The sequence below is a fragment of the Salvelinus sp. IW2-2015 genome, linkage group LG17, assembly GCF_002910315.2.
Source record: "Salvelinus sp. IW2-2015 linkage group LG17, ASM291031v2, whole genome shotgun sequence".
NCBI lineage: Eukaryota > Metazoa > Chordata > Actinopteri > Salmoniformes > Salmonidae > Salvelinus > Salvelinus sp. IW2-2015.
Genome location: NC_036857.1, coordinates 11,515,921 through 11,542,919, shown reverse-complemented (window position 1 = coordinate 11,542,919; position 26,999 = coordinate 11,515,921). Strand labels below are relative to the sequence as shown.

The 26,999-nt window shown below is 41.0% G+C and overlaps 1 protein-coding gene across 2 annotated transcripts in view; it reads right to left on the bottom strand.

Annotated features, from left to right (window-relative positions):
- The window catches only part of ogfr (opioid growth factor receptor), a 52,368-nt gene that overhangs the window by 11,298 nt on the left and 14,071 nt on the right, over positions 1 to 26,999 (bottom strand). For both annotated transcript variants that reach the window (XM_024006666.2, XM_024006668.2), the window contains exons 3-4: positions 26,756 to 26,837; positions 8,894 to 8,972 (exon numbers count right to left, since the gene is read on the bottom strand). In XM_024006666.2, the coding sequence (XP_023862434.1) occupies positions 8,894 to 8,972; positions 26,756 to 26,837 (161 nt within the window). The remainder of the gene's footprint in view (positions 1 to 8,893; positions 8,973 to 26,755; positions 26,838 to 26,999) is intronic.

The following is a 26,999-nucleotide window of genomic DNA, read 5'->3' as shown; positions in this document are numbered from 1 at the left end:
ATGACAAAGCCATGACCTCAATCCTATCGAAAATGTGTGTGCAGAACTGAAAAAGCGTGTGTGAGCCCGTAGGCCTACAAACCTGACTCAGTTACACCAGCTCTGTCGGGAGGAATGGGCCAAAATTCTCCCAACTTATTTTGGAAAGCTTGTGGAAGGCTACCCAAAATGTTTGACCCAAGTTAAACAATTTAAAGGCACTGCTCCAAAATACTAATTGAGTGTATGTAAACTTCTGACCCAGTTGGAATGTGATGAAATAAATAAAAGCTGAAATAAATCATTCTCTCTACTATTATTCTGACATTTCACATTCTTAAAATAAAGTATTGATCCTAACTGACCTAAGACAAGGGATTTTTACTAGGATTAAATGTCAGGAATTGTGAGAAACTGAGTTTAAATCTATTTGGCTAAGCTGTATGTAAACTTCCAACTTCAACTGTATGTGTCGGTGTTGCGTCACAGCCCCCACTGCTCCATAAGGTCTATTTTTATCTTATTTTTTTTGTCTGATTCTACTGATTGCATCAGTTACTTGATGTGGAACAGAGTTCCATGTAGGCATGGCTCTATGTAGTACTGTGCGCCTCCCATAGTCTATTCTCGACTTGGGGACTGTGAAGAGACCTCTGGTGGCATGTCTTGTGGGGTATGCATGGGTGTCCGAGCTGTGTGCCAATCGTTTAAACAGACAGCTTGGTGCTTTCAATGTCAATAACACTCACAAATAAAAGTAGTGATTAAGACAATTTCTCCTCCACTTTCAGCCAGGAGAGATTGACGTGCATATTATTAATGTTTGCCCTCTGTGTACATCCAAGGGCGAGCCGTGCTGCCCTGTTCTGAGCCAATTGCAATTTTCCTAAATCCCTTTGTGGCCACAAGACTGAACAGTAGTCAAGGTGCGACAAAACTAGGGCCTGTAGGACCTGCCTTGTTGATAGTGCTATTAGGGTAGAGCAGCACTTTATTATGGACAGACTTTTTCCGCTACTGTTGTATCAATATGTTTTGACCTTGACAGTATACAATCCAGGGTTACCTCAACTTGCTCAATTTCACATTATTTATTACAATATTTAGTTGAAGTTTAGTGAATGATTTGTCCCAAATACAATGCTTTGTTTTTTTTTTATATTTAGGACTAACTTATTCCTTGCCACCCATTCTGAAACTAACTGCAGCTCTTTGTTAAGTGTTGCAGTCATTTCAGTTTTTGTAGTAGCTGACGTGTATAGTGTTAATCATCCGCATACATAAACACACTGCCTTTACTCCAGTGGCATGTCGTTAGTAAATATTGAAAAAAGCGTCCGAGACAGCTGCCCTGGGGTATTCCTGATTCTACCTGGATTATGTTGGAGGCTTCCATTAAATAACACCCTCTATGTTAGACAGGTAACTCTTTATCCACAATATAGCAGAGGGTGTAAAGCCATAACACAAGTTTCTAGCAGCAGACTATGATCAATAACGTCAAAAGCCGAACTGAAGTAAAAAAAGAACAGCCCCACCATTCTTTTTATCAATCTCTCAGCCAATCAGTCATTTCTGTAAGTGCTGTGCTTGTTGAATGTCCTTTCCTATAAGCATGCTGAAAGTCTGTTAATTTGTTTACTGTAAAATAGCATTGTATCTGGTCAAACTATTACTTACTAAGGGTTGGTAACAGGATGATTGGTCAGATATCTGAGCCAGTAAAAGGGGGCTTTACTATTTTTTGGGTAGCGGAATGACTTTTGCTTCCCTCCAGGCCTGAGGGCACACTTTCTAGTAGGCTTAAATTGAAGATATTGCAAATAGGAGTGGCAACATCGTCTGCTATTATCCTCAGTAATTTTAAATCCAAGTTGTCAGACCCCGGTGGCTTGTCATTGTTGATAGACAACAATAATTTTCCCACCTCTTCCACTCACTTTATGGAATTCATAATTACAATTCTTGTCTTTTATAATTTGGTCAGATATACTTGGATTTGTACTGTCAGCGTTTATTGCTGGCATGTCATGCCCAAGTTTGCTCATCTTGCCAATGAAAAACAATCATTAAAGTAGTTAAAGCAATATCAGTCGGTTTTGTGATGAGAAATCGGATTCAATGAATGATGGAGCCGAGTTTGCCTTTGCCAAAATTTCATTGTAGGTGCTCCAAAGCATTTTACTGTAATTCTGTGTTTCATAGTGTAGATTCTTCTATTTAAAACCTCTTAGGGATCCCTAGTGATCCCTTCCCGCTCTAATCCCGCTAACGGGATTGATTTGACAACATCCAGTGAAATTGCAGCGCGCCAAATTCAAAAACAGAAATACTCATAATACAAATTCATAAAACATACAAGTGTTATACATCAAAATAAAGCTTCACTTCTTGTTTATCCAGCYGCGGTGTCAGATTTCAAAAAGGCTTTACGGCGAAAGCAGACCATGCGATTATCGGAGGACAGCGCCCCGCATACAATAAATAACATGAAAATCAGATTTCAACCAGGCAGGTGCGCGACAAAAGTCAGAAATAGCGATATAATTAATGCCTTACCTTTGAAGATCTTCTTCTGTTGGCACTCCAAAATGTCCCAGAAACATCACAAATGGTCCTTTTGTTCGATAATGTCCTTCTTTATGTCCCATAAATTCCCATTTATTTGGCGCGTTGATTCAGAAATACACTGCCTACAAAGTATCTAATAAGTTACCTGTAAACTTGGTCCAAACAACATTCCTAATCTAATTTTAGGTACCCTTAAAACGTAAATAATCAATAAAATTTAAGACTGGATATACTGTGTTCAATACCGGATAAAAACATTGTGAAGCGCGTTCCAGGTCACACGCACCAAAAGACTTGAGTCCATCTGAGTGACACATGGAAAGAACAGGACTACTTCTTCATTTCTCAAAAGAAAAACATCAACCAATTTCTAAAAACTGTTGACATTTGTGGAAGCCATAGGAACTGCAACCAGGTTCCTCATAAATAGGGCTTCCCATAGAAAACGAATTGAAAACATTGGCCTCTGGGTTTCGCCTGCCAAATCAGTTCAGTTATACTCAGACATTATTTTAACAGTTTTAGAAACTTGTGTTTTCTATCCAAATCTACCAATTATATGCATATCCTATCTTCTGGGCCTGAGTAACAGGCAGTTTACTTTGGGCACGCTTTTCATCCGGATGTGAAAATAGTGCCCCCTAGCCCAAAGAGGTTTTATCAGTTTGGTCACGACTTCTCAATTTGCAGAACATTTGCCAATCGTTTGTACAGCCAGACTTATTTGCCATTACTTTTGCCTCATCCCTCTCAACCATACACATTTTAAATTCCTCATCAATCCATGGGGATTTAACAGTTTTTACAGTCATTTTCTTAATGGGTGCATGCTTATTAGTAACTGGGATAAGCAATTTCATAGATGTAGCACTTGACACATTCTGTTTGCTCCTCGTTACACACCACGGACCAACAAATATTCTTTACATTAACATAGGAATCACAACGCAACTTATTGTATGACCTCTTATACACTATATTAGGCCCAGCCTTTGGAACTTTGGTTTTCCTAGATATGGCTACTATATTGTGATCACGACATCCGATGTACCTGGATATTGCCTTCAAGCACATTTCTGCAGCATTAGTAAAGATATGATCAATATTTGATCATTTCATTCCTATGCTGTTTGTAACTAAACTGGTAGGTTGACTGAACCTGAACCATGTTGCAGGCACTGGTTACAGTTTAAAGCTTTTTCTTGAGTGGGCAGCTTGATGAAAGCCTGTCAATATTTAAATAACCCAGAAAATATGCCTCTTGATATCACATACTTTATCAAGCATTTCACACGTTATCCAGATACTGACTTGTTAGCACTTTGTGGTCTATAAAGCTTCCCACAAGAATGGGCTTTAGGTGAGGCAGATGAACCTGTAGCCATATTACTTCAACAGTATTTAACGTGAGATCCTCTAATCTTTACAGAAATGTGGTTCCGAATATAAAACAGCAACACCTCCACTGGCATTTGTATTTTCTGTAAATGTTATAATCTTGTATTGCTACCACTGTAAAGGTATTGTCTGAGTTTGAGATATTCATATTCTGTTACTAGCAAATTATTAATTTCATTAACCTTGTTTAAACTACATATGTTAACGTGGGATATTTTGAGCACTTTTCTGGGATGCTTGTTTTCATTGCTTTACTGGGAAGCTTTGCTAAAGTAGATATTCTTATGTTATGCATGTTAGTGCAGGGAGAGCTGCACACATTGGACTTCCTACTAGGGCACACCGCCTCAGTGCCTACAGCATAAATCTAGTTCAAAGGCACATTATTTCTACATATAATAGCTGTAGGATCAGCAGAAGCATTCAGGGCAGTTAGAGGGACATAAATTAGGTTACTTACATTGTGTCTACCATTGCCCCTAGTATTATGTACATTTGCTAAAGCATTATGATAACTCAGCGACACAATGGTAGGGATTAACTGAGCTGGGGTCATTGATATGTATTCTCAACACCATCTTATAATGCTGTGAAAGGATCCAGGAACCCAAATGGGTGGATCCCATCCTCCTTATAAAACGTGTTTTGTTTCCAAAAAGGTATCGAAATTGTAAACAAGTTACCAATTGAATTGCAATAATCACGTAGCCAGTTGTGAAGAGAAAAAAATTCTGCTAGTGTTCAATGCATGATTCAGAGGGCACAGGGCCAGATATGACGGGTCTTCTATTTGGGTCTAGCAGAGAAAGTCCATCAGCTCATTGAAATCCAGTTTCAACTGTTCAGAGCTGCTCTTTATAATGTCATTAAAACCACATGGACTACGATTGAATCGATGTCCATGTGCTGGCGTAGTACATTCGGGAGCATCTTAGTAATATACTTTACTCAAGCTCCGGGATAGGACATTGTTTTTGCATCAGGAACAGTCACATTTCTTACCATGGAGCTGCCCAAAATAACAGCTGGCGAGAAGGACGAGGAAATCCACCCACTCCCACGCTTCACAGGCTGGTGCAGGCCTCCAGATGGAGAAGCCCCGCTCGATCCAGAGCTGGGATGGAAGGTTGCCGACATCGACTTCAAAATCGTAGGGGAAGGAGTAGGCACAGATGGCCGCAGACACATGTACCCCCAGCGACGAAGGAGCAGGAAGTTCAGTCTCCAGGGCGGCAAAACTATTCATTGTTTGTATCCTCCGGGCCACTCGTTGGGAGAGTAGACTGCTTTGCAGGAGGCCGCCGTCTTCGGCTTCCACGGCTCGTGACATGCGACCATTGTTGATTGCCATGCTCCGCTTGCTGTGATCCTTCAACTCCGCTATCAGATGAGGGAGGAGAGGCAGGAGATGGCTCCCCTGGCGAACGAACTCCGGAGAACACCGGCCAGTCGGATAATGACAAACAAGACAGATGTATTCCAACATGTGCAAACAAGGCCCAGCCACCGGAGTAGAAAAGGTAAACATTACACTGTTTTCCCCAGTTTCTTACGTAGGCTGGCGACCTGCGTAATCAAAGTGTAGTAGATACAGCTCCGGAACCGTTAATTTACTTCCAGACAAAGAGGGCTCAATTGGAAAACTCATCTGGGACTAAATTAGTTAGCTTGATGGATAAAGCTAGCAGCTTAGCGGCTCTTTCAAGCAGACTTTAACCTGTCAGTTAAGCAGGATTCCGGGACAAGAAATAGCAGTCCTAGCTGTTAACTTGCTTGGGGGCAGTATTTCGACATCTGGATGAGAAGCATGCCCAAAGTAAACTGCTTGTTACTCAGGCCCAGAAGCTAGGATATGCATATAATTGGTAGATTTGGATAGAAAACTCTAAAGTTTCCAAAACTGTTAAATGTCTGTGAGTATAACAGAACTGATATGGCAGGCAAAAACCTGAGAAATCCATCCAGGAAGTGGGACGTTTTTGATGTGGGTATTTTCAATTGAATGCCTATAGAGTATCTAATGGGTTAGGACCCATATTGCAATTCCTATGGCTTCCACTAGATGTCAACGGTCTTTAGACATTGTTTCAGGCTTGTTTTCTGAAAAATTAAGAAGAATGAGACCCTTTTTGTCAGTGGACCAAGTTGACCGAGTTTGCGCCCTTCGTTGTTTTTCCTTTCTATTGAATGCGCTATTATCCGGTTGAAATATTATCGATTATTTAGACAATTGACAACCTGAGGATTAATTATAAACATCGTTTGACATGTTTCGACGGACTTTACCGGTACTATTAGGATGTATTCGTCTGCATGGTTTGACCGCCTTTGAGCCAGTGGATTACTGAACAAAACTGAGTTTTTGGGATATAAAGAGGGACTTTATCGAACAAAAAAACATTTGTGTAGCTGGGACAACCATATGAAGATCTTCAAAGGTAAGTGAATAATTGTATCGCTATTTCTGTCTTTTGTAATTCCTTTACTTGGTTGTAAAATGTCTGTATGCTTTTGTAAACGGGGCGCTGTCCTCAGATAATCGCATGGTATGCTTTCATCGTAAAGCCTTTTTGAAATCTGACAAAGCGGCTGGATTAACAAGTTAATCTTTAAGCCGATGTATAACACTTGTATTTTTTATGAATGTTTATTATGACTATTTCTGTATTTTGAATTTGGCGCTCTGCAATTTCACCGGATGTTGTCGAGGTGGGTCGCTAGCGGAACGCCTGCGCCAGAAAGGTTAAAAGCTAACTGCGTCGCTTATATGCCCCCTTTGTTTATCCTACAGTTCTGACTTGGTGTACAGGGAGAATACTGTAAGAACGACCCATGTTCTGAATTCTGTCGCAGTACATTTCAAAAGTGCTGAACAAATAGTTATTGATTACGTCTGTCCTAGCTCGCTCGTTAATGTTGTGGCAAAATCCTGCACGGAGCCTTCACCGTGCGCTGCCACTAAGAGCGCATGAGCAGTAAGGAGGAAATAAAAGACAGCTCGTTCAGCTCTTTGGGGAGGAGCTCTTGGTGGCGCGACAGTTTGATTGTGTGTGCTATGCTGCAGAAGTTTTGTTTGTTTTCAGCGTATGTAGTTTATAAAGTATTTAACTCAATCCTCGGTGTGATCGTTCTCGGTTGGGACCGCGAAGGTTATGGATCGCATGGATTAGTAGCAACATTGTTGCGAAGCTTTAACCTACAAACCCTCGGACAGTCAGACAGTACACCTGCACGCCTGAAGACCACAGCTAAGATCTCTCTTGTTCCCTTTCTCTCTTTCCTCCATCATTCCAGTGCTTTACCCTGCAACAGACTCTATTTTCCTAATGCACTTTCCATGGAAGTTCATTGGAGCTGGACTATTATTGCCCTGCCAGAAGTATTTGGGTGGACATTTTAGTTAAAAAGGGAGGTTGCTTTAAAGTGTGTATTGTTATTTGAACTTTATTGAGGTGGGGTGTACTAAGGACATGTGGCCGAGAAGATTGTGGACATTTTTAAGGCCTTTGTTGTGCCTATGAGCACCCCCCACATTCATACCCTCTGCACTCCTCCACTGGAAGAGAATACAAATTATTGCAAATCCTCTGTTGATGACTGGGTTCTTTCTTGTATGAAGTTGCTGTTTAATTGCTCTGCCATTATTATTGTATGAGGTATGCTTGGTGGGGTTACCAAGAATTGTGGAAGGACTGTGATGTGGGTTTTATAGGGTGTGTATTCTCTTTTCTCTCCACTGGCTATCTGGTAAACAGGCTACACTCTAGGCAGTCTCTTCTGCTGATGTGTGTGGGTCTGGTAGTGGTACTCTATTCTCCTCTTTTCGGCATGGTTAATACCTGCCTGGCGCCTGAACAAAATCTYTCTTTACCCCTCTAATAAATACCGCTACAATGTCTTAATCCAAATTACGGATTGCCTTTTATCTGCTCGTCGTTGCTATATGCCATAGTTTGTACATATCAATTGTCAGTAGAAACCACATTTGTTTAAGCAAGTCAGACATATCAGCTACAGTGCCTTCGGAAAGAAAGTATTCTGAACTCAACTTTTTCCACATTTTGTTGCGTTAACAGCCTTATTCTAAAAATGATAATATAAAAAAATCCTACACAATCTACACACAATACCCCATAAAGACATTGTGAAAACTGGTTTTTAAAAATGTATTAAACATAAACAGGAATACCTTATTTACATAAATATTCAGACCCTTGGCTATGAGACTCAAAATTGAGCTCAGGTGCATCCTGTTTCCATTGATTATCCTTGGAGTAAACCTGTGGTAAATTCAACTGATAGGGTCAGGGTCATGATTTGAAAAGGCACATACCTGTCTATATAAGTTCCCACAGTTGACAGTACATGTCAGAGCAAAAACCAAGCCATGAGGTCGAAGGAATTGTGCTTAGAGCTCCGAGACAGGATTGTGTCGAGGTACAGATCTGGKGATGGGTACCAAAACATTTCTGCAGCATTGAAGGTCCAAGAACAGTGGCCTTCATCATTATTAAATGGAAGATGTTTGGAACCACCAAGACTCTTCCTACAGCTGGCCACCTGGCCAAACTGAGCAATCGGGGGAGAAGGGCCTTGGTCAGGGAGGTGACCGAGAAACCGATGGTCACTAACAGAGCTCTGGAGTTCCTCTGTGGAGATGGGAGAACCTTCCAAAAGGACAGCCATCTCTGCAGCACTCCATCAGTCAGGCCTTTATGGTAGAGCGGCCAGACGGAAGCCACTCAGTAAAAGGAACATGACAGCCTGCTTGTAGTTTGCCAAAAAGGCACCTAAAGACCCTTAGACCATGACCAACAAGATTCTTTGGGTCTGATGAAACCAAGATTGGACTCAGTTTTAAAATGTGGCCTTAAGATGTACAGATACATTAGAAATAAATACAACTAGCCCATAACAGAAGCAAAGCATTTAGGACCACACTTACCACTGAATGTAGGAGTGAACTCTCTCCAGCCTCTTATAGTCAGTCCTCCATTCTTTATGAAATGACTCGATTAAAATGTCTAAACAAAAATACAAAAGTTCATTACATACAGTACTTCACAAAAGTACCTTGGATTTCTTCACATTTTATTGTGTTACAATGTGTGATTGAAATTGATTTAGTTGTAATCTTTTGTCAACAATCTACACAAAATATTCTGTGATGTCAAAGTGTAAGATTTTTTTTTAAAAGATTCATATAAATTAAATATCTAAACTAATCTGCATAAGTATTCAGCTCCCTGAGTCAATACATGTTAGAAACACCTTTGGGAGCAAATACAAAGGAGTGTTCTTGGGTAAGTCTAAGGGCCCGATCCTGATTTAGGAATTTATGCCTTTCCTACGCACTTCTCAGTATTTGGTATTCAGACTTACCTTTTCAGTTGTGTAACGCAATCTGCAGGTGTGGTTAACTTGCACGCCATGAATACATTTAATTCAACCACTGAAAACACTCCCACTTGCTGGCCAACACATTTTCTTGGGAGTTTTCATTCAATGGAGTTTTCAGTACAATTATCTTAAAGCGGAACTGAAATCGTATTAAAATCTGCTCATATACACCCCCATGAAGAATGACACTTAAAAAAAAAATATGACAAGCGAGCAATTAGATATGGTCATTTTCACGTTTTCATACATGATTAGAATGTTTGGGAATTACATATAAGGCATTTGTGAAAACTCTATAGTAATATAGAGTGGGAAAGCGGCTGTGCCTTTGGACAATCCAGGACCGGCGTCTACGCAGACCAGTGCACCATAGCCAACGGTACAGGAAGACTATACGCAAACAAGCCATTTGCCACAAGGGCCTGTCATCATTCACTTTGAACTGGACTGTGTGTTAACAAGCAGTTGCAATAGCGCGACTTTAGATTAGAACGCATTCAACAAAAGCCACAAAATACACTTGAATCGATTCCTGCAAATATGTAGCTAAATACCACAGGAATCCTCTTACATTTGGGAACTTTGATCAAACCATAAAAAAGATAGTCTCTTTCCCTATATACACATCAACAACTAATGCTAGCCAGAGCAAGATGAGCTAAAATCTAAACTTAGGAACATTAGATAAACCCTCTAACCTTCAGCTAGCTGGTCGTTAAAATTGCACTAACAAACGATGGGGAATAGCTTACTCGTGCTTCTGCAGCTTGCCTGCATGCGTTGTACCAACCAAGCACCCAAGCTAACTGGCTAAAGTTGGCTACCTTGCTAGCTAACTACTTCCAGACACAAATGAGAGAACACCTCACTGACTATTTTACTCGCACCAGCGGAGCTGGTTAGGCTATTTAACATGTTAGAGTGTTCATTACTTTTTTGTTTAATGACACCAGTCATAGTCAGCGCAGAGCGTGTTGTACGTTCATAAATTCAGTTATTTTGCACTCCGGCACACCCAGACAAGAGCACTCTGAAATCGAAGTAGATATGCTAACTGGATAACTGCCGTTCAGCATAGATAGCTAGTGGAGCGATTCACATTTCTTGCTAGCTAACCAAATGACACGTGCATCTGTTTTTAGCTTGCTACATAGATAAGCTAGCATATTAACCACGTTATGACTGACTTGTGATCATTGTATTGACATTCCCAGCCTTAGTTCCATTCGTCCGTTTGTCAAAAATATCGAGTCATTGAAACTGAAACAGTGCATCCCGAATGGAGGCAGCAAACAATCTACCAGGCCTGCTGTGATTTACAACCTGATAGCAACATTTTTTGGACTACCAAGAAATCTATTGGTGAATTATATTAATCATGCATTGAACTGCATCCATTCTGACAACAATGCCGTATTGTACGTAATGGAATGTTGAGTGAAATATAACCTATTTTTAAAACCCTCTTAGAAAAAGTTGGTTTTGTAGCATAAACTGGGGATTGTTTATCTGCAAAGTAATTGAAACGATGTCAGTTCCACTTTTAAAATATGGTGTACCTTTTAATTAGAATTGTCAGACTCAATAGAATACATCAAGAGTACGGGTTCAGAATATAGGGATCAATGAAAAGAATTCCATTATGCATATTCATCTCTGTTTCAACACCAACTGGTGAATACTCAGATCTTGTAAATTATTTAGAAACATTTTTAGGGTTAGGAAAGTAAGTATGAATAAAAAAGCGGTTTGGAAAGTCTGCACAAAATACATTGATGAATAAAAATTGTGTTTGATTCAACCTGCAAGTTGACATATTTCAGTTCAATCCATAAAATATTGAAAAGGTGGAAAAAAATGTACAATTAGGGGTTGAACAATAATCCTATAAATCTACCCAAATCATGGAACAGGATGACAACGGTCAAGTCATCCTGAACCGTGCGCCAGGCTCCTGGTTAAACCTGCTACGTGTGRTCAGAGTTCCATAATGATTCAAATAGGCTACATGTCCCAAATTATTGCACACTGTTAGCCTAATATGATCCACTAATGCTAGTGACCCTCAGGAACAATTTACAAGGATGTGACAGAGGAAAGAAACGTAAACAGAACAGAATGATGCAAAAATAAAATGTATGTGGTATTACTGACAGTGTCTCCCAATAGTGGCTAATATTTAACATGATACAAATTGTAAAATAAAAACAGAAAAGCATATTATCAAAATGCCTGCATAGCCATTTGATTAGATGTTCAGCAGTCTTATGGCTTGGGAGTAGAAGCTGTTTAGAAGCCTCTTGGACCTAGACTTGGCGCTCAGGTACCGCTTGCCGTGCGGTAGCAGAGAGAACAGTCTATGACTAGGGTAGCTGGAGTTTGCCAAATGTTTAGGGCCTTCCTCTGACACTGCCTGATATAGAGGTCCTGGATGGCAGGAAGCTTTGCCCCAGTGATGTACTGGGCCGTACGCACTGCCCTCTGTAGCGCCTTGCGGTCGGAGGCCGAGCAGTTGTCATTACCAGGCAGTGATGCAACCCGTCAGGATGCTCTCGATGGTGCAGCTGTAGAGCCTTTTGAGGATCTGAGGACCGATGCCAAATCTTTTCAGTCTCCTGACTGTCTTGGTGTGCTTGGACCATGTTTGTTGGTGTGCTTGGACCATCTTTGTGGACACCAAGGAACTTGAAAATCTAGACCCACTCCACTACAACCCCGTCAGTGTTAATGGGGGCCTGTTCGGCCCGCCTTTTCCTGTAGTCCATGATCAGCTGTCTTGCTCACATTGAGGGAGAGGTTGTTGTCCTGGCACCACACTGCCAGGTCCTCCTCCCTATAGGCCGTCTCACCGTTGTCGGTGATCAGGCCTACCACTGTTGTGTCATCGGCAAACTTAATGGTGTTGGAGTCATGCAGTTATGAGTAAACAGGGAGTACAAGAGGGGACTGAGCACACACCCCTGAGGGGGCCCTGTGTTGAGGATCAGCATGGCGGATGTGTTGTTACCTACCCTTACCACCTGGGGGCGGCCCGTCAGGAATCCAGGATCCAGTTGCAGAGGGAGATGTTTAGGCGCAGGGTCCTTAGCTTATTGATAATCTTTGAGGGCACTATGGTGTTTAACACTGAGCTTTAGTCAATGAATAGCACTCTGACATAGGTGTTCCTTTTGTCCAGGTGGGAAAGGGTAGTGTGGAGTGCAGAGATTGCATCATCCATGGATCTGTTGGGGCGGTATGCAAATTGGAGTGGGTCTAGTGTTTCTGGGATAATGGTGTCAATGTGAGTCATGACCAGCCTTTCAAAGCACTTCATGGCTACAGAGGTGAGTGCTACGTGTCAGTAGTCATTTAGGCAGGTTACCTTAGTGTTCTTGGGCACAGGGACTATGGTGGTCTGCTTAAAACATGTTGATATTACAGACTCGGACAGGGAGAGGTTGAAAATGCCAGGGAAGACACTTGCCAGTTGGTCAGCGCATGCTCGCAGTACACGTCCTGGTAATCCGTCTGGCCATGCGGCCTTGTGAATGTTGACCTGTTTAAAAGGTCTTACTCACGTCGGCTGCGGAGAGCGTGATCACAGTGTTCCGGAACAGCTGGTGCTCTCATGCATGTTTCAGTGTTATTTGCCTCGAAGCGATCATAGAAGTAGTTTAGCTCGTCTGGTAGGCTCGTGTCACTATGCAGCTCTCGGCTGTGCTTCCCTTTGTATTCTAATGGTTTGCAAGCCCTGCCACATCCGACGAGCGTCAGAGCCGGTGTAGTACGATTCGATCTTAGTCCTGTATTGATGCTTTGCCTGTTTGATGGCTCGGAGGGCATAGCGGGATTTCTTATAAGCTTCCGGGTTAGAGTCCCACTCCTTGAAAGCGGCAGCTCTAACCTTTAGCTCAGTGCGGATTTTGCCTGTAATCCATGGCTTCTGATTGGGGTATGTACTAGAGGTCGACCGATTAATCGGAATGACCGATTAATTAGGGACGATTTCAAGTTCATAACAAATCGGTAATCGGCATTTTTTGACACCGATCATGGCCGATTACATTGCACTCCACGAGGAGACTGCGTGGCAGGCTGACTACCTGTTATGCGAGTGCAGCAAGGAGCCATGGTAAGGTGCTAGCTAGCATTAAACTCATCTTATAAAAAACAATCAATCTTAACAATCACTAATTAACTACACATGGTTGATGATATTACTAGTTTATCTAGCTTGTTCTGCGTTGCATATAATCGATGTGGTGCCTGTTAATTTATCATTGAATCATAGCCTACTTCGCCAAACGGGTGATTTAACAAGCACATTCGCGGAAAAAGCACTGTCGTTGCACCAATGTGTACCTGACCATAAACATCAACGCCTTTCTTAAAATCAATTCACAAGTATATATTTTTAAACCTGCATATTTAGCCAATATTGCCTGCTAACATGAATTTATTTTAATTAGGGAAATTGTGTCACTTCTCTTGCGTTCTGTGCAAGAGTCAGGGTATATGCAGCAGTTTGGGCAGCCTGGCTCGTTGTGAACTGTGTGAAGACTATTTCTTCCTAACAAAGACAGCCAACTTCGCCAAACGGGGGATGATTTAACAAAAGCACATTTGCGAAAAAAGCACAATTGCACGAATGTACCTAACCATAAACATCAATACACAGAAGCATATATTCTTAAACCTGCATATTTAGTTAAGAAATTCAGGTTAGCAGGCAATATTAAACTAGGGAAATTGTGTCACTTCTCTTGCGTTCATTGCACGCAGGGTATATGCAGCAGCTTGGGCCGCCTGGCTCGTTGCGAACTAATTTGCCAGAATTTTACGTAACTATGACATAACATTGAAGGTTGTGCAATCTAACAGCAATATTTAGACTTATGGATGCCACCCATTAGATAAAATTCGGAACGGTTCCGTATTTCACTGAAAGAATAAACGTTTTGTTTTCGAAATGATAGTTTCCGGATTCAACCATATTATTGACCTAAGGCTCGTATTTCTGTGTGTTATGTTATAATTAAGTCTAAGATTTGATAGAGCAGTCTGACTGAGCGGTGGTAGGCAGCAGCAGGCATTCATTCAAACAGCACTTTACTGCATTTGCCAGCAGCTCTTCGCAATGCTTCAAGCATTGCGCTGTTTATGACTTCAAGCCTATCAACTCCCGAGATTAGGCTGGCAATACTAAAGTACCTATTAGAACATCCACTAGTCAAAGGTATATGAAATACAAATGGTATAGAGAAATAGTCCTATAACAACTACAACCTAAAACTTAACTGGGAATATTGAAGACTGATGTTGAAAGGAACCACTGTGTTTTTGCATTATTTAAACCAAATTGAACACGTTTCATTATTTATTTGAGACTTAATAGATTGATGTATTATATTAAGTTAAAATAAGTGTTCATTGTTCATTCAGTATTGTTGTAATTGTCATTATTACAAATATACACTGCTCAAAAAAATTAAGGGAACACTTAAACAACACAATGTAACTCCAAGTCAATCACACTTCTGTGAAATCAAACTGTCCACTTAGGAAGCAACACTGATTGACAATAAATTTCACATGCTGTTGTGCAAATGGAATGAAAGCAGGTTCACACTGAGCACGTGACAGACGTAACAGAGTCTGGAGACGCCGTGGAGAACGTTCTGCTGCCTGCAACATCCTCCAGCATGACCGGTTTGGCGGTGGGTCAGTCATGGTGTGGGGTGGCATTTCTTTGGGGGGCCGCACAGCCCTCCATGTGCTCGCCAGAGGTAGCCTGACTGCCATTAGGTACCGAGATGAGATCCTCAGACCCTTGTGAGACCATATGCTGGTGCGGTTGGCCCTGGGTTCCTCCTAATGCAAGACAATGCTAGACCTCATGTGGCTGGAGTGTGTCAGCAGTTCCTGCAAGTGGAAGGCATTGATGCTATGGACTGGCCCGCCCGTTCCCCAGACCTGAATCCAATTGAGCACATCTGGACATCATGTCTCGCTCCATCCACCAAAGCCACGTTGCACTACAGACTGTCCAGGAGTTGGCGGATGCTTTAGTCCAGGTCTGGGAGGAAATCCCTCAGGAGACCATCCGCCACCTCATCAAGAGCATGCTCAGGCGTTGTAGGGAGGTCATACAGGCACGTGGAGGCCACACACACTACTGAGCCTCATTTTGACTTGTTTTAAGGACATTACATCAAAGTTGGATCAGCCTGTAGTGTGGTTTTCCACTTTAATTTTGAGTGTGACTCCAAATCCAGATCTCCATGGGTTGATAAATTTGATTTCCATTGATAATTTGTGTGTGATTTTGTCGTCAGCACATTCAACTATGTAAGAAAAAAGTATTTAATAAGAATATTTCATTCATTCAGATCTAGGATGTGTTATTTTAGTGTTCCCTTTATTTTTTTGAGCAGTGTATATTTTTTTAAAGGCCGTTAATCGGTATCGGCTTTTTTTGGTCCTCCGATAATCAGTATTGGCGTTGAACAATCATAAATCGTCCCGTGTGGCTCAGTTGGTAGAGCATGGCGCTTGCAACGCCAGGGTTGTGGGTTCATTCCCCACGGGGGGACCAGGATGAATATGTATGAACTTTCCAATTTGTAAGTCGCTCTGGATAAGAGCGTCTGCTAAATGACTTAAATGTAAATGTAAGTATATGGATGAGGGATGGCCGAGTGGCATAGGCAAAGTGCAATAGATGGTATAAGATACATGTGATACGAGTAATGTAAGAGGCAGCAGCCTGAGTTTGTGAGTGCTGTTTAGCAGTCTGATGGCCTTGAGATTGAAAAATCGCTTCTGTCTCTCGGTCCCAGCTTTGATGCACCTGTACTGACCTCGCCTTCTGGATGGTAGCGGTGTGAACAGGCAGTGGCTCGGGTGGTTGATGTCCTTGATCTTTTTGGCCTTCCTGTGACATTGGGTGCTGTAGGTGTCATGGAGGCCAGGTAGTTTGCCCCCGGTGACGCGTTGGGCAGACCGCACCACCCTCTGGACAGCCTTGCAGTTTTTTATTTCACCTTTATTTAACCAGGTATCCTAGTTAAGAACAAGTTCTCATTTACAACTGCGACCTGGCCAAGAATAAAGCAAAGCCGTTCGACACATAAAACATAGTCAATAATACAGTAGGAAAAAAAAGTCTTTATACAGTGTGTGCAAATGAGGTAAGATAAGGGAGGTAAGGGAATAAATAGGCCATGGTGGCAATGTAATTACAATATACCAATTGAACACGGGAGTGACTGATGTGCAGAAGATGAATGTGCAAGTAGAGATACTGGGGTGCAAAGGACCAAGATAAATAAATACTGTATGGTGATGAGGTAGTTGGATGGGCTATGTACAGATGCAGTGATCTGTGAGCTGCTCTGACAGCTGGTGCTTAAAGCTAATGCGGGAGATATGAGTCTCCAGCTTTATTGATTTTTGCAGTTCGTGCCAGTCATTGGCAGCAGAGAACTGGAAGGAAAGGCAGCCAAAGGACGAATTGGCTTTGGGGGTGACTAGTGAGATATACCTGCTGGAGAGCGTGCTACAGGTGGGTGCTGCTATGGTGACCAGTGAGCTGAGATAAGGTGGGGCTTTACCTAGCAGAGACTTGTAGATGACCTGGAGCCAGTGGGTTTGTCGACGAGTATGAAGCGAGGGCCAGCCAACGAGCGAGTACAGGTCGCAATGGTTGGTAGTATATGGGGCTTGGTGACAAAACGGATGGCACTGTGATCGACTGCATCCAATTTGCTGAGTAGAGTGTTGGAGGCTATTTTGTAAATGACATCGCCAAAGTCGAGGATCGGTAGGGTGGTCAGTTTTACGAGGGTATGTTTGGCAGCATGAGTGAAGGATGCTTTATTGCGAAATTGGATGCCGAGTCTAGATTTCATTTTGGATTGGAGATTCTTAATGTGAGTCTGGAAGGAGAGTACACAGTCTAACCAGAAAGTTAGAATATGTGGACAATACAAATACCCAAGTCAGAACCGTCCAGAGTAGTGATGCTGGACGGGCGGGGAGGTGCGGGCAGTGATCGGTTGAAGAGCATGTATTTAGTTTTACTTGCATTTAAGAGCAGTTGAGGCAACGGAAGAGAGTTGTATGGCATTGAAGCTCATTTGGAGGTTAGTTAAGTGTCCAAAGAAGGGCCAGAAGTATACAGAATGGTGTCGTCTGCGTAGAGGTGGATCAGAGAATCACCAGCAGCAAGAGCAACATCATTGATGTATACAGAGAAGAGTCGGCCCGAGAATTGAACCCTGTGGCACCCCCATAGAGACTGTCAGAGGTCCGGACAACAGGCCCGCCGATTGACACACTGAACTCTATCAATCTTTGGGAATCTCAGACGATACGAAAGAGTGGTTGATCAGGCTAGTAATAGGGGTTGCAACAATTTCGGCAGATAATTTTAGAAAGAGAGGGTCCAGATTGTCTAGCCAGGCTGATTTGTAGGGGTCCAGATTTTGCAGCCCTTTCAGAACATCAACTATCTGAATTTGGGTGAAGGAGAAATGGGGCGGTGCAGTTGCTGTACCAGGCTGTATCACAGCCTGACAGGATGCTCTCGGTTATGCATCTGTAAAAGTTTGTCAGGTTTTTGGGTGACAGCCTTCTGAGGTTGAAGAGGCACTGTTGCGCCTTCACCACACGGTCTGTGTGAGTGGACCATTTCAGTTTGGGGTAGGGATGTCCCAAGGATTCCTGATAGCACAGATCAATAATAATGTAGTGACTTGAAGTGTTTTCATTACCCATTTAGGCAAATTGTGCATTAATAAATTGGCGGCAGCCTGTATTCCCTCCCACCTATCTGTTTCATGTCTCAGGTAGCCCGCGAAAGCCAACATTGAATGCAATTTACTAATAGGCTATTACCATATTGTCATGTGTCAATGTATCGCCACTGTCCGAGCCATGGGGAAACTTGCACTCCTGTAGATCTGAAATCATTTGGATTGCAAAGCAATTCAGGCATTCTTGAAAGTCAGGACAATCCTGGTCCTGCAAAGAAATACTTTTATAGGGGGTAGAAAAGATTTTGCAAGCAGTAGGCATTTAGAATTTGAAAGTGGAATGGAGCTTTATGAACACAGCATGTAAAGTGTTGGTCCCATGTTTAATGAGCTGCAATAAAAGATCCCAGAAATGTTCCATATGCAAAAAAAGCTTATTTCTATCAACTTTTGTGCCCATGTGACCCGATTCAGGAAACTAGCCATATGTCTCAAGTCACGACTTCACAGGAGAGCTGTTTGAACGTAAAACATTTTTAGCAAAATGCCTTTTTTGGCAGAAATGCCTTCTCGAACGTAAACTTTCATGTGCCTTTAATATCAAACATGTATGCCATTTGAAAATGCAAATAAAAGTGTTAAATTATGAGCCTAGTTGGTTTAGCAACAGAAAGTGGGCAACCTTCCTGCTAGCCATGATTGGCTGAGATAAGTGGGCTGGACATTCCAAGAGATGAGACTTTGGATTGGTCTGCTATATAGTACGCGTTTGTCTATTGGAGCTGGTCAGAATGTCTAGGTAATCATGTCGAACGTGGCTTTTTTCAAAATGGGTTGCGTAGATGTCTGTGTCTCGCAATACCTGGGTGTGGTGATTCGGTATTTCAGTGCTAAAAAAAGAACCGTTGTGTCCACATTTCTCGGGCTGGTTGAATTGGAGGGGTGCGATGCCAGATCAATAGTAAAGGCGGTAGTTGAGTTTCTTGAGAAGTATAACCTTAAAAAAGAGAATCTTCAGGGTATTGGCACTGATAATGTGTCCGTGATGACTGGGGTGCACAAGATTTTAAAAGGAAGAATGTGCATTGCCCAATTTGATACTCATCCGCTTGTGTGTGCCATTCTTGACAATTGGCTGTCAGTGCAGCATCCAAAGAAACCATCCCTCGGAGTGTTGAGTACTTAATCAGGGAAACCTACAACTGGTTTTCGATTTCCCCAAAACGGCACGAGGCGTACAAAGCAGTGTATGCCACCATTAATTGTGTCCAGAAACCCCTGCAGATCACCAAAGTGTGTGCCACACGTTGGCTATTGATTGAGCCTGCGGTAACTTGTATATTTAGCCAGTGGGAAGAACTGAAACTCCACTTTGAGTTGACCAAGGCCAGTGAGCATTGCTACATGGAAGATGTGCTCCACGCCATGTACATGACCAACTATGTCTACCTGACATTCTTCATGCTTGAAATCAATCCTGTCTGACATACAAGTTGCAGTGAAGTCATTTGAGGGAGAGCAAACAGATCCTGTCAAGCTTTTGGACAATCTGGTACACCTCTGAACATCAATTTGCAGCAGAGTAGTCAACCCTATGGCAAAAATTGATGTCCTGAAGGATGCCATTGATGAACATCTGTCCATCACCATACCTTGAGTACCTTTTAGAGAGCACGGTGTACCAACTCAGTCTTGCGGCAGAGGACAAAAAGGTCATTCGGAGACAGTGCATCAACTACATTGTTGCTTTAAGCAAGGAGCTGCAAGCAAGGCTCCCAGACAACCTAGAAGCCTTGCAACACATGGCCTTGTTCAGTGTTAAGGAAACGCTAAAGCACAATAAAGGCACCACTGAAATGATCAAAGTACCTAAGCTACTGGGATACCAGCCCCAAACAATTGATAAAATTGTTTCCCAATGGAGAAACATTCATCTGTTTAGGTGGGACTCAACTGAAAATACAGTAGAGTTTTGGAGTGAAGTCAAGAACTACACGGACTCTTCCGGGTCAAATCCATTTGAAGAACTGTGCAAAGCTGCACTCGCTGCCCTCTCCTTGCCACACTCAAATGCAGAGGTTGAACGGCTGGTCAGCCAAATGAGTGTGGTCAAGTCAAAGTTAAGAAATAGTGTCACTGCACACTCAACTCCATACTCCTGGTGCGGTATGGACTGAAGCTGGCTGGTGATACCTGTTACCAGCATAAACTACCAAATGAAGTTCTACAGCAGTTTGGCACCACAGCAGCTTTAAGGCCACTCCGTGACAATGCAGTTGGACAGTGAAGATGAAGAGGATTTCCTTGCCAATCTATGATTCATCATATTTACAGTACGTATGCAAGGAGTGGACTTTCTGGAACTGGCGGAGACACACAGCTGATGGTGGCAGTGTGCACTGCAGTGTGTGCGAGAACAGTGGCAATATCTGGAGGAAACCATTGAGCAGCTAGCCAGCCAAGCAGCACAACAACCTGGAGAGAGATGCCTAAGCGCAGACATTATTTGAGATAAGTTGCTTGTTCAATAAGATAGCATATATACCTTATTAGCTTGTACCTATAATTGTTGATCAGTTAGGTAGCATGTTAACTACCAATACACTGCTTAAAACTATAATTGTTAAGAATGTGGAGGTTTACTAGTTAAAGAAAATAAATAAAATGTAATCTTTCAATAATGTGTTGTGTGTTGTGTTTAAAAATAAAAATATGTGATCATATAAAATGGGTTGTTTATATTACTTTTACAAATAAAAATATATGATAATAAACAAACAAATCTAAAGTAACAAATGTAAAATCATATTTTTCGCCGAGATGGCCAGTCAATTTGAGTAACATTATTGTGTATTCTAAGTAATGACGCAGTTTTACGTTATTACGTAATGACATCACAACATCATTTAGCAACAAATCGACCTGCCTCGAGCAACTTCCCCTGAAAATTAGTTGGCAACACTGGCTGCTTTGCTGCCTCAGGGACTGGACAGCTTGCAGAATGTTAGGCCATCTGTCCGCCAATTGAAGCTCAACAGAAGTTGGGTGATGCAACAGGACAACGACACAAAACACAGAAGTAAATCAACAGAATGGCTCAGTCCTGACCTCAACGCGATTAAGATGCTATGGCATGACCTCAACAGAGCAATTCACACCAGACATCCCAAGAATATGGCTCTACTGAAACAGTTTTGTAAAGAAGAATGGTCCAAAATTCCTCCTGACCGTTGTGCAGGTCTGATCCGCAACTTGTGGCAGATTAATCAGAATTAGTTTGGTAACGTAGATAAATAAGATGTTTTATTTATATAATATGCTTATGTGAGATACTTGTCATTAGAATGTATCCTTTTGGACTATAGTGTTGGCAGTTGCACTTTCCCCTCAGCTAGGGCTCAGTCACTTGGGGCCCAGAGAGGGGAGAAGTCAGGCTTGTCTTTCACATGTCCCTGGTGCTATGCAGAATATCAGAAAGGGAAGAGGACAGAATGGAATATTGTCTTCATATGTGAATATGTCTTTACCTATTCTTAAACCATGTGAAGGGATGGCGTGATTAATGGGAAACGAATTACTTGTCTCCACAATGTCTGTGCGCCAGTCACTCCCTCCTTTTCCCATTGGGGGGAGGTGTATGGCAGTGTCTGAAAACATTGTATGTCCTCTCTCATCTTACACTTATCCTGGGACAGTGTATGACTTAGTGGCACACTCCCCTCAGTGAGCTTGTCCAGGAGTGGGGTCAAGAGGGGGTTTACTTGAGATGGGAGTATCTAGAGTTGACAATTGAGTTATGCCTTGGATGAGGTAATGTTTTTGTACTATGAAGTACCAGGAACGAGATTAGAACCTCGTTTAAGAGACCAAACTGAGCGATAATTTATAGCGAATGCTATCTGGTTAAGGGATACTCCTTTCTCAAGTAAAAGTCCCTTTGTGAAGAGTTCCTAAGATCTGTGGTTCGTCATGTAAGTTGAGAGGGGTGTATCTTGGCTATAAAAGATCTTTGTATTCTTCTGTAGTCACTCACAATTCATTATAGATAGTGAATTGTTGAAAGTCAAAGGCTAAAACTTATTAAAGATGAAGTTTAAGTATAACTGACTGGTGTGGTTTGTAACTCATTTGGTAAAACAGGAAAATGCCACCACAAACTACAGAAAACATTTAGTTGAGGTTATTGCTGCCAAAGTAATGTCAACCAGTTATTAAATCCAAGGGTTCACATTAGAGGTCGACCGATTATGATTTTTCAACGCCGATACCGATTATTGGGGGACCAAAAAAAGCCGATACCGATTAATCGGCCGATTTTTTTATGACAATTACAACAATTCTGAATGAACACTTATTTTAACTTAATATAATACATCAATAAAATCAATTTAGCCTCAAATAAATAATGAAACATGTTCAATTTGGTTTAACTTCTTGCAACTATAGGGGGTGCTGTTCCGCATTAGCATATTTGTGTCTCCAAATTAAACTGCCTCGTGCTAAATTCTTGATCGTCATCAATTGTCTATATTATTGTTATTATTGGATAGAAAACACCTTCTAGTTTCTATAGAAGTTGGAATTTTGTCTCTGAGTGGTACAGAACAATTTCTACAGCACTTTTCATGACAGGGTTTCAGATTTCAGAAATGTTTACCTCTGATCTGGGGTCTGTTTATAAGGCGACAGTGAATGCTATGAAGAAACCGACACTGCCTACGTCTTCCTCTGGTGTCTGTACGTCATCACGTTTTCAATGAAATCGATGGGACGTTCACAGCCATTACAAAAGACAAAATGTACAGAGACCTCCCTTTCTCAACGTGCGCCTGAAGCGTCAAGGCATCGGACCTGCCTCGTTCCAAATCGTTTTCTAACCAGCAATATTTCTCCGGTCATGTTTTCAGTCGTTATAGTTGTTAAAAACATCATAATGTAGTTAATTTGAGCCGTTTTATATCAATTTATATCCGTTTAGTGCGATTTTGAGGAATTTCTTTGTTGTGCGCTCTGAAAGTTTGGACACGTTTTAGGGTGTCGGTCGTTGGTGGTGGACATTTCGAAGGACAGAGGACATCTATCGACCAAAAGACGTTTATAACATAGAAAGGATACATTGCCCAAGAATCTTGATGGAAGAACAGCTCAAAGTAAGCAATATTAAATATGATAAATCGTGTTTGTCGAAATATTTTAAAGCATTTTGCCATTTTGTTTGGTATAGCTTCACTTGGCCAACCCTGTATTGAAAAGTAAGGATAATTTTAAAAATGTAAATCAGCGGTTGCATTAAGAATAATTTGTCTTTCGATTGCTGTCAACCCTGTATTTTTTAGTCAAGTATATGATTAGCTTTCAATTAAACTAGATCACTCTGATAGATGACGTCAGACATATTGAGGTTGATTTCCTAGTATTTTTATTGTGTAACCACGGTTTTGTATGGCTAAATATGCACCTTTTCGAACAAACTGTATATGTATATTGTAAATGATGTTACAGGAGTGTCATCGGAAGAATTCTGAGAAGGTTAGTGAAAAATTAATATATTTTGGCGGTGATTACGTTATAGCGCTCTTGGCTGGAATCGATGCTCTGGTAAATTTGCACATGTGGTATGCTAACTTATCGATTATTTGTGTTTTCGCTGAAAACGCTTAGAAAATCTGAAATATGGTCTGAAATCACAAGAACTGGTCTTTCCATTGCTATGCTTTGTCTATTTTTATGAAATGTTTTATGATGAGTAAATTGGTCTACACACGTTGCTCTATCTAGTAATTCTAGTCGATTTGTGATGGTGGGTGCAATTGTAAACTGTGATTTCTACCTGAAATATGCACTTTTTTCTAAAAAAACTATCCTATACATGAATATGTTATCAGACTGTCATCTGAAGAGGTTTTTTTTGGTTAGTGGATATCAATATCTTAGTTGAGCCGAATTGGTGATAGCACCTGAAGGAGTAAGAAACTGATGGAGTTAGAAATAGTGGTGTATTTTGCTAACGTGTTTAGCTAATAGATTTACATATTTTGTCTTCCCTGTAAAACATTTTAAAAATCTGAAATGGTGGCTTTATTCACAAGATCTGTATCTTTCATCTGGTGTCTTGGACTTGTGATTTATGATATTTAGATGCTACTATCTACTTTTGAAGCTATGCTAGCTATGCTAATTAGTGTGTGGGGGGGTGGGGGGTGCTCCCGGACCCGGGGTAGAGGCTCGTGAAAGGTTAAATAATGCAGAAACAAAGTGTTAGAGAAGTAAAAGTGCAATATGTGCCATGTAAGAAACTAACGTTTAGTTCGATGCTCAGAACATGAGAACATATGAAAGCTGGTGGTTCCTTTAAACATGAGTCTTCAATATTCCCAGGTAAGAAGTATTAGATTGTATTTATTATAGGAATTATAGATTATTTCTCTCTATACGATTTGTATTTCATATACCTTTGACTATTGGATGTTCTTATAGGCACTTTAGTATTGCAGTGTAACAGTATAGCTTCCATCCCTCTCCGCTACCTGGGCTCGAACCAGGAACAATTGACAACAGCCACCCTCGAAGCAGCGTTACCCATGCAGAGCAAGGGGAACAACTACTCCAAGTCTCAGAGCGAGTGACGTTTAGAACGCTATTAGCGCGCACCCCGCTAACTAGCTAGCCATTTAACATCGGTTCACCAGCCTAATCTCGGGAGTTGATAGGCTTGAATTCATAAACAGCAGAGCTGCTGGCAAACGCACAATGCTGTTTGAATGAATGCTTACGAGCCTGCTGGTGCCTACCACCGCTCAGTCAGACTGCTCTATCAAATCATAGACTTAATTATAACATAATAGCACACAGAAATACGAGCCTTAGGTCATTAATATGGTTGAATCCGGAAACTATCATCTCGAAAAAAAACATTTTTCTTTCAGTGAAACACGGAACCGTTCTGTATTTTATGCAAGAGAAGTGACACAATTTCACCTGGTTAATATTGCCTGCTAACCCGGATTTCTTTTAGCTAAATATGCAGGTTTAAAAATATATACTTCTGTGTATTGATTTTAAGAAAGGCATTGATGTTTATGGTTAGGTACCATTGGAGCAACGACAGTCCTTTTTCGCGAATGCGCACTGCATCGATTATATGCAACGCAGGACACGCTAGATAAACTAGTAATATCATCAACCATGTGTAGTTATAACTAGTGATTATGACTGAGTGTTTTTTATAAGATAAGTTTAATGCTAGCTAGCAACTTCCTTGGCTTCTTACTGCATTCGCGTAACAGGCGGGCTCCTCGTGAGGCAGGTGGTTAGAGCGTTGGACTAGTTAACTAAGGTTGCAGATTGAATCCCTGAGCTGACAAGGTAAAAATCTGTCGTTGAACAAGGTAGTTAACCCACCGTTCCTAGGCCGTCATTGAAAATAAGAATGTGTTCTTAACTGACTTGCCTAGTTAAATAAAGGTGTAATTAAAAAAAAAAAAAAATTATATATATATATTATATTTTATATATATTATATATATATATATATTATATTATATATATATTATATATAATATATTATATATATAATTATATATATAAATAGGCGCCCAAAATTACCGATTTCCAATTATGAAAACTTGAAAATCGGCCATTCCGATTAATCGGTCGACCTCTAGTTCACATACTTTACCTACCCTGCACCGTGAATGTTTACACGGTTTGTTCAATAAAGACATGAAAACGTATAAATATTGTTGTGAACTAGATGATCAGATTATGACCAATTTATGCAGAAATCCAGGTATTTCCAAAGGGTTCACATACTTTTTCTTGCCACTGTATTTGTGTGTCCGTGTGACGTCATTATGTCCAGCTGTTTAAACTGTAGAATAAAAATGGAAATGCACCCTAGCAGGCAACTGTCAAATCTATTTTTCTATGCAAACTTCACAAGTTCAACCATAAGGCTTTGCATTTAGGCCAAAAAAGTGTATTCCTTTGTGTTTTTTTTGCAATATTACTTTAGGGTCTAGTTGCACGTTTAAGATTATTTTTTATTCTGTATATATAGAATTATTTTCACTGTCATTTAAGTCATTATTGTGGAGTCACTACAATGTTGAGCCATCCTGAGTTCTCCCATCACAGCCAATGAACTCGAACTGTATTAAAAGCACCAATGGCCTCATGGGAACATCCCCGAGCAGTTTCATTCCTATCCTGCAGCTCAGTTCAGAAAGACAACTGTGTCTGGGTGGTTTAATACATAATCCAGAGCATAATTATTAACATGACCATGCTTAAAGAGATGTCTGATTTGTTACTCATCACTGCCCTTTACGACACTTTCAAAAATAATGTCAACCCCTATTATTCCATGTAACTTATTACTGTATGTGATTTGTTAAGACAAATTTTACTGCCAAACTTATTTAGGATTGCCTAAACACTTATGACGTGTATTAATCGTTATACATACATAGAGTATTGAGTAGATTGACAAAATATATATATATATATATATATATATATATATATATATACACATTTTAATCCCACTTTGTATGACAAAATGAAGAAATCCAAGGGGTATGAATACTTTTGCAAGGCATTGTATAGGTGATTACTCATTACACACATTTTATAGCCATTGAAAACTGATTAAATAGCAAGTGACCTACCATCAGGGGAGGAGGGGTATTCATTGAGATAGAATTTTAAATTAAACATTCTTTCTTCTGAGCATTCATCATCTGTTAGATTCTGCGGAGACACAGAAATAGCAGTCAGATGTCTAGATGACATCTCAAAGACTTTTACAAGATGTAAGCAGATGTGTAGGGCCTGGAGTTCTGGTCAGGAAAAACATTGGGTCTTGGTAAGCCCAGGTTAACCTAGCTTTCCTGTCAAGTTCACATGAACAAA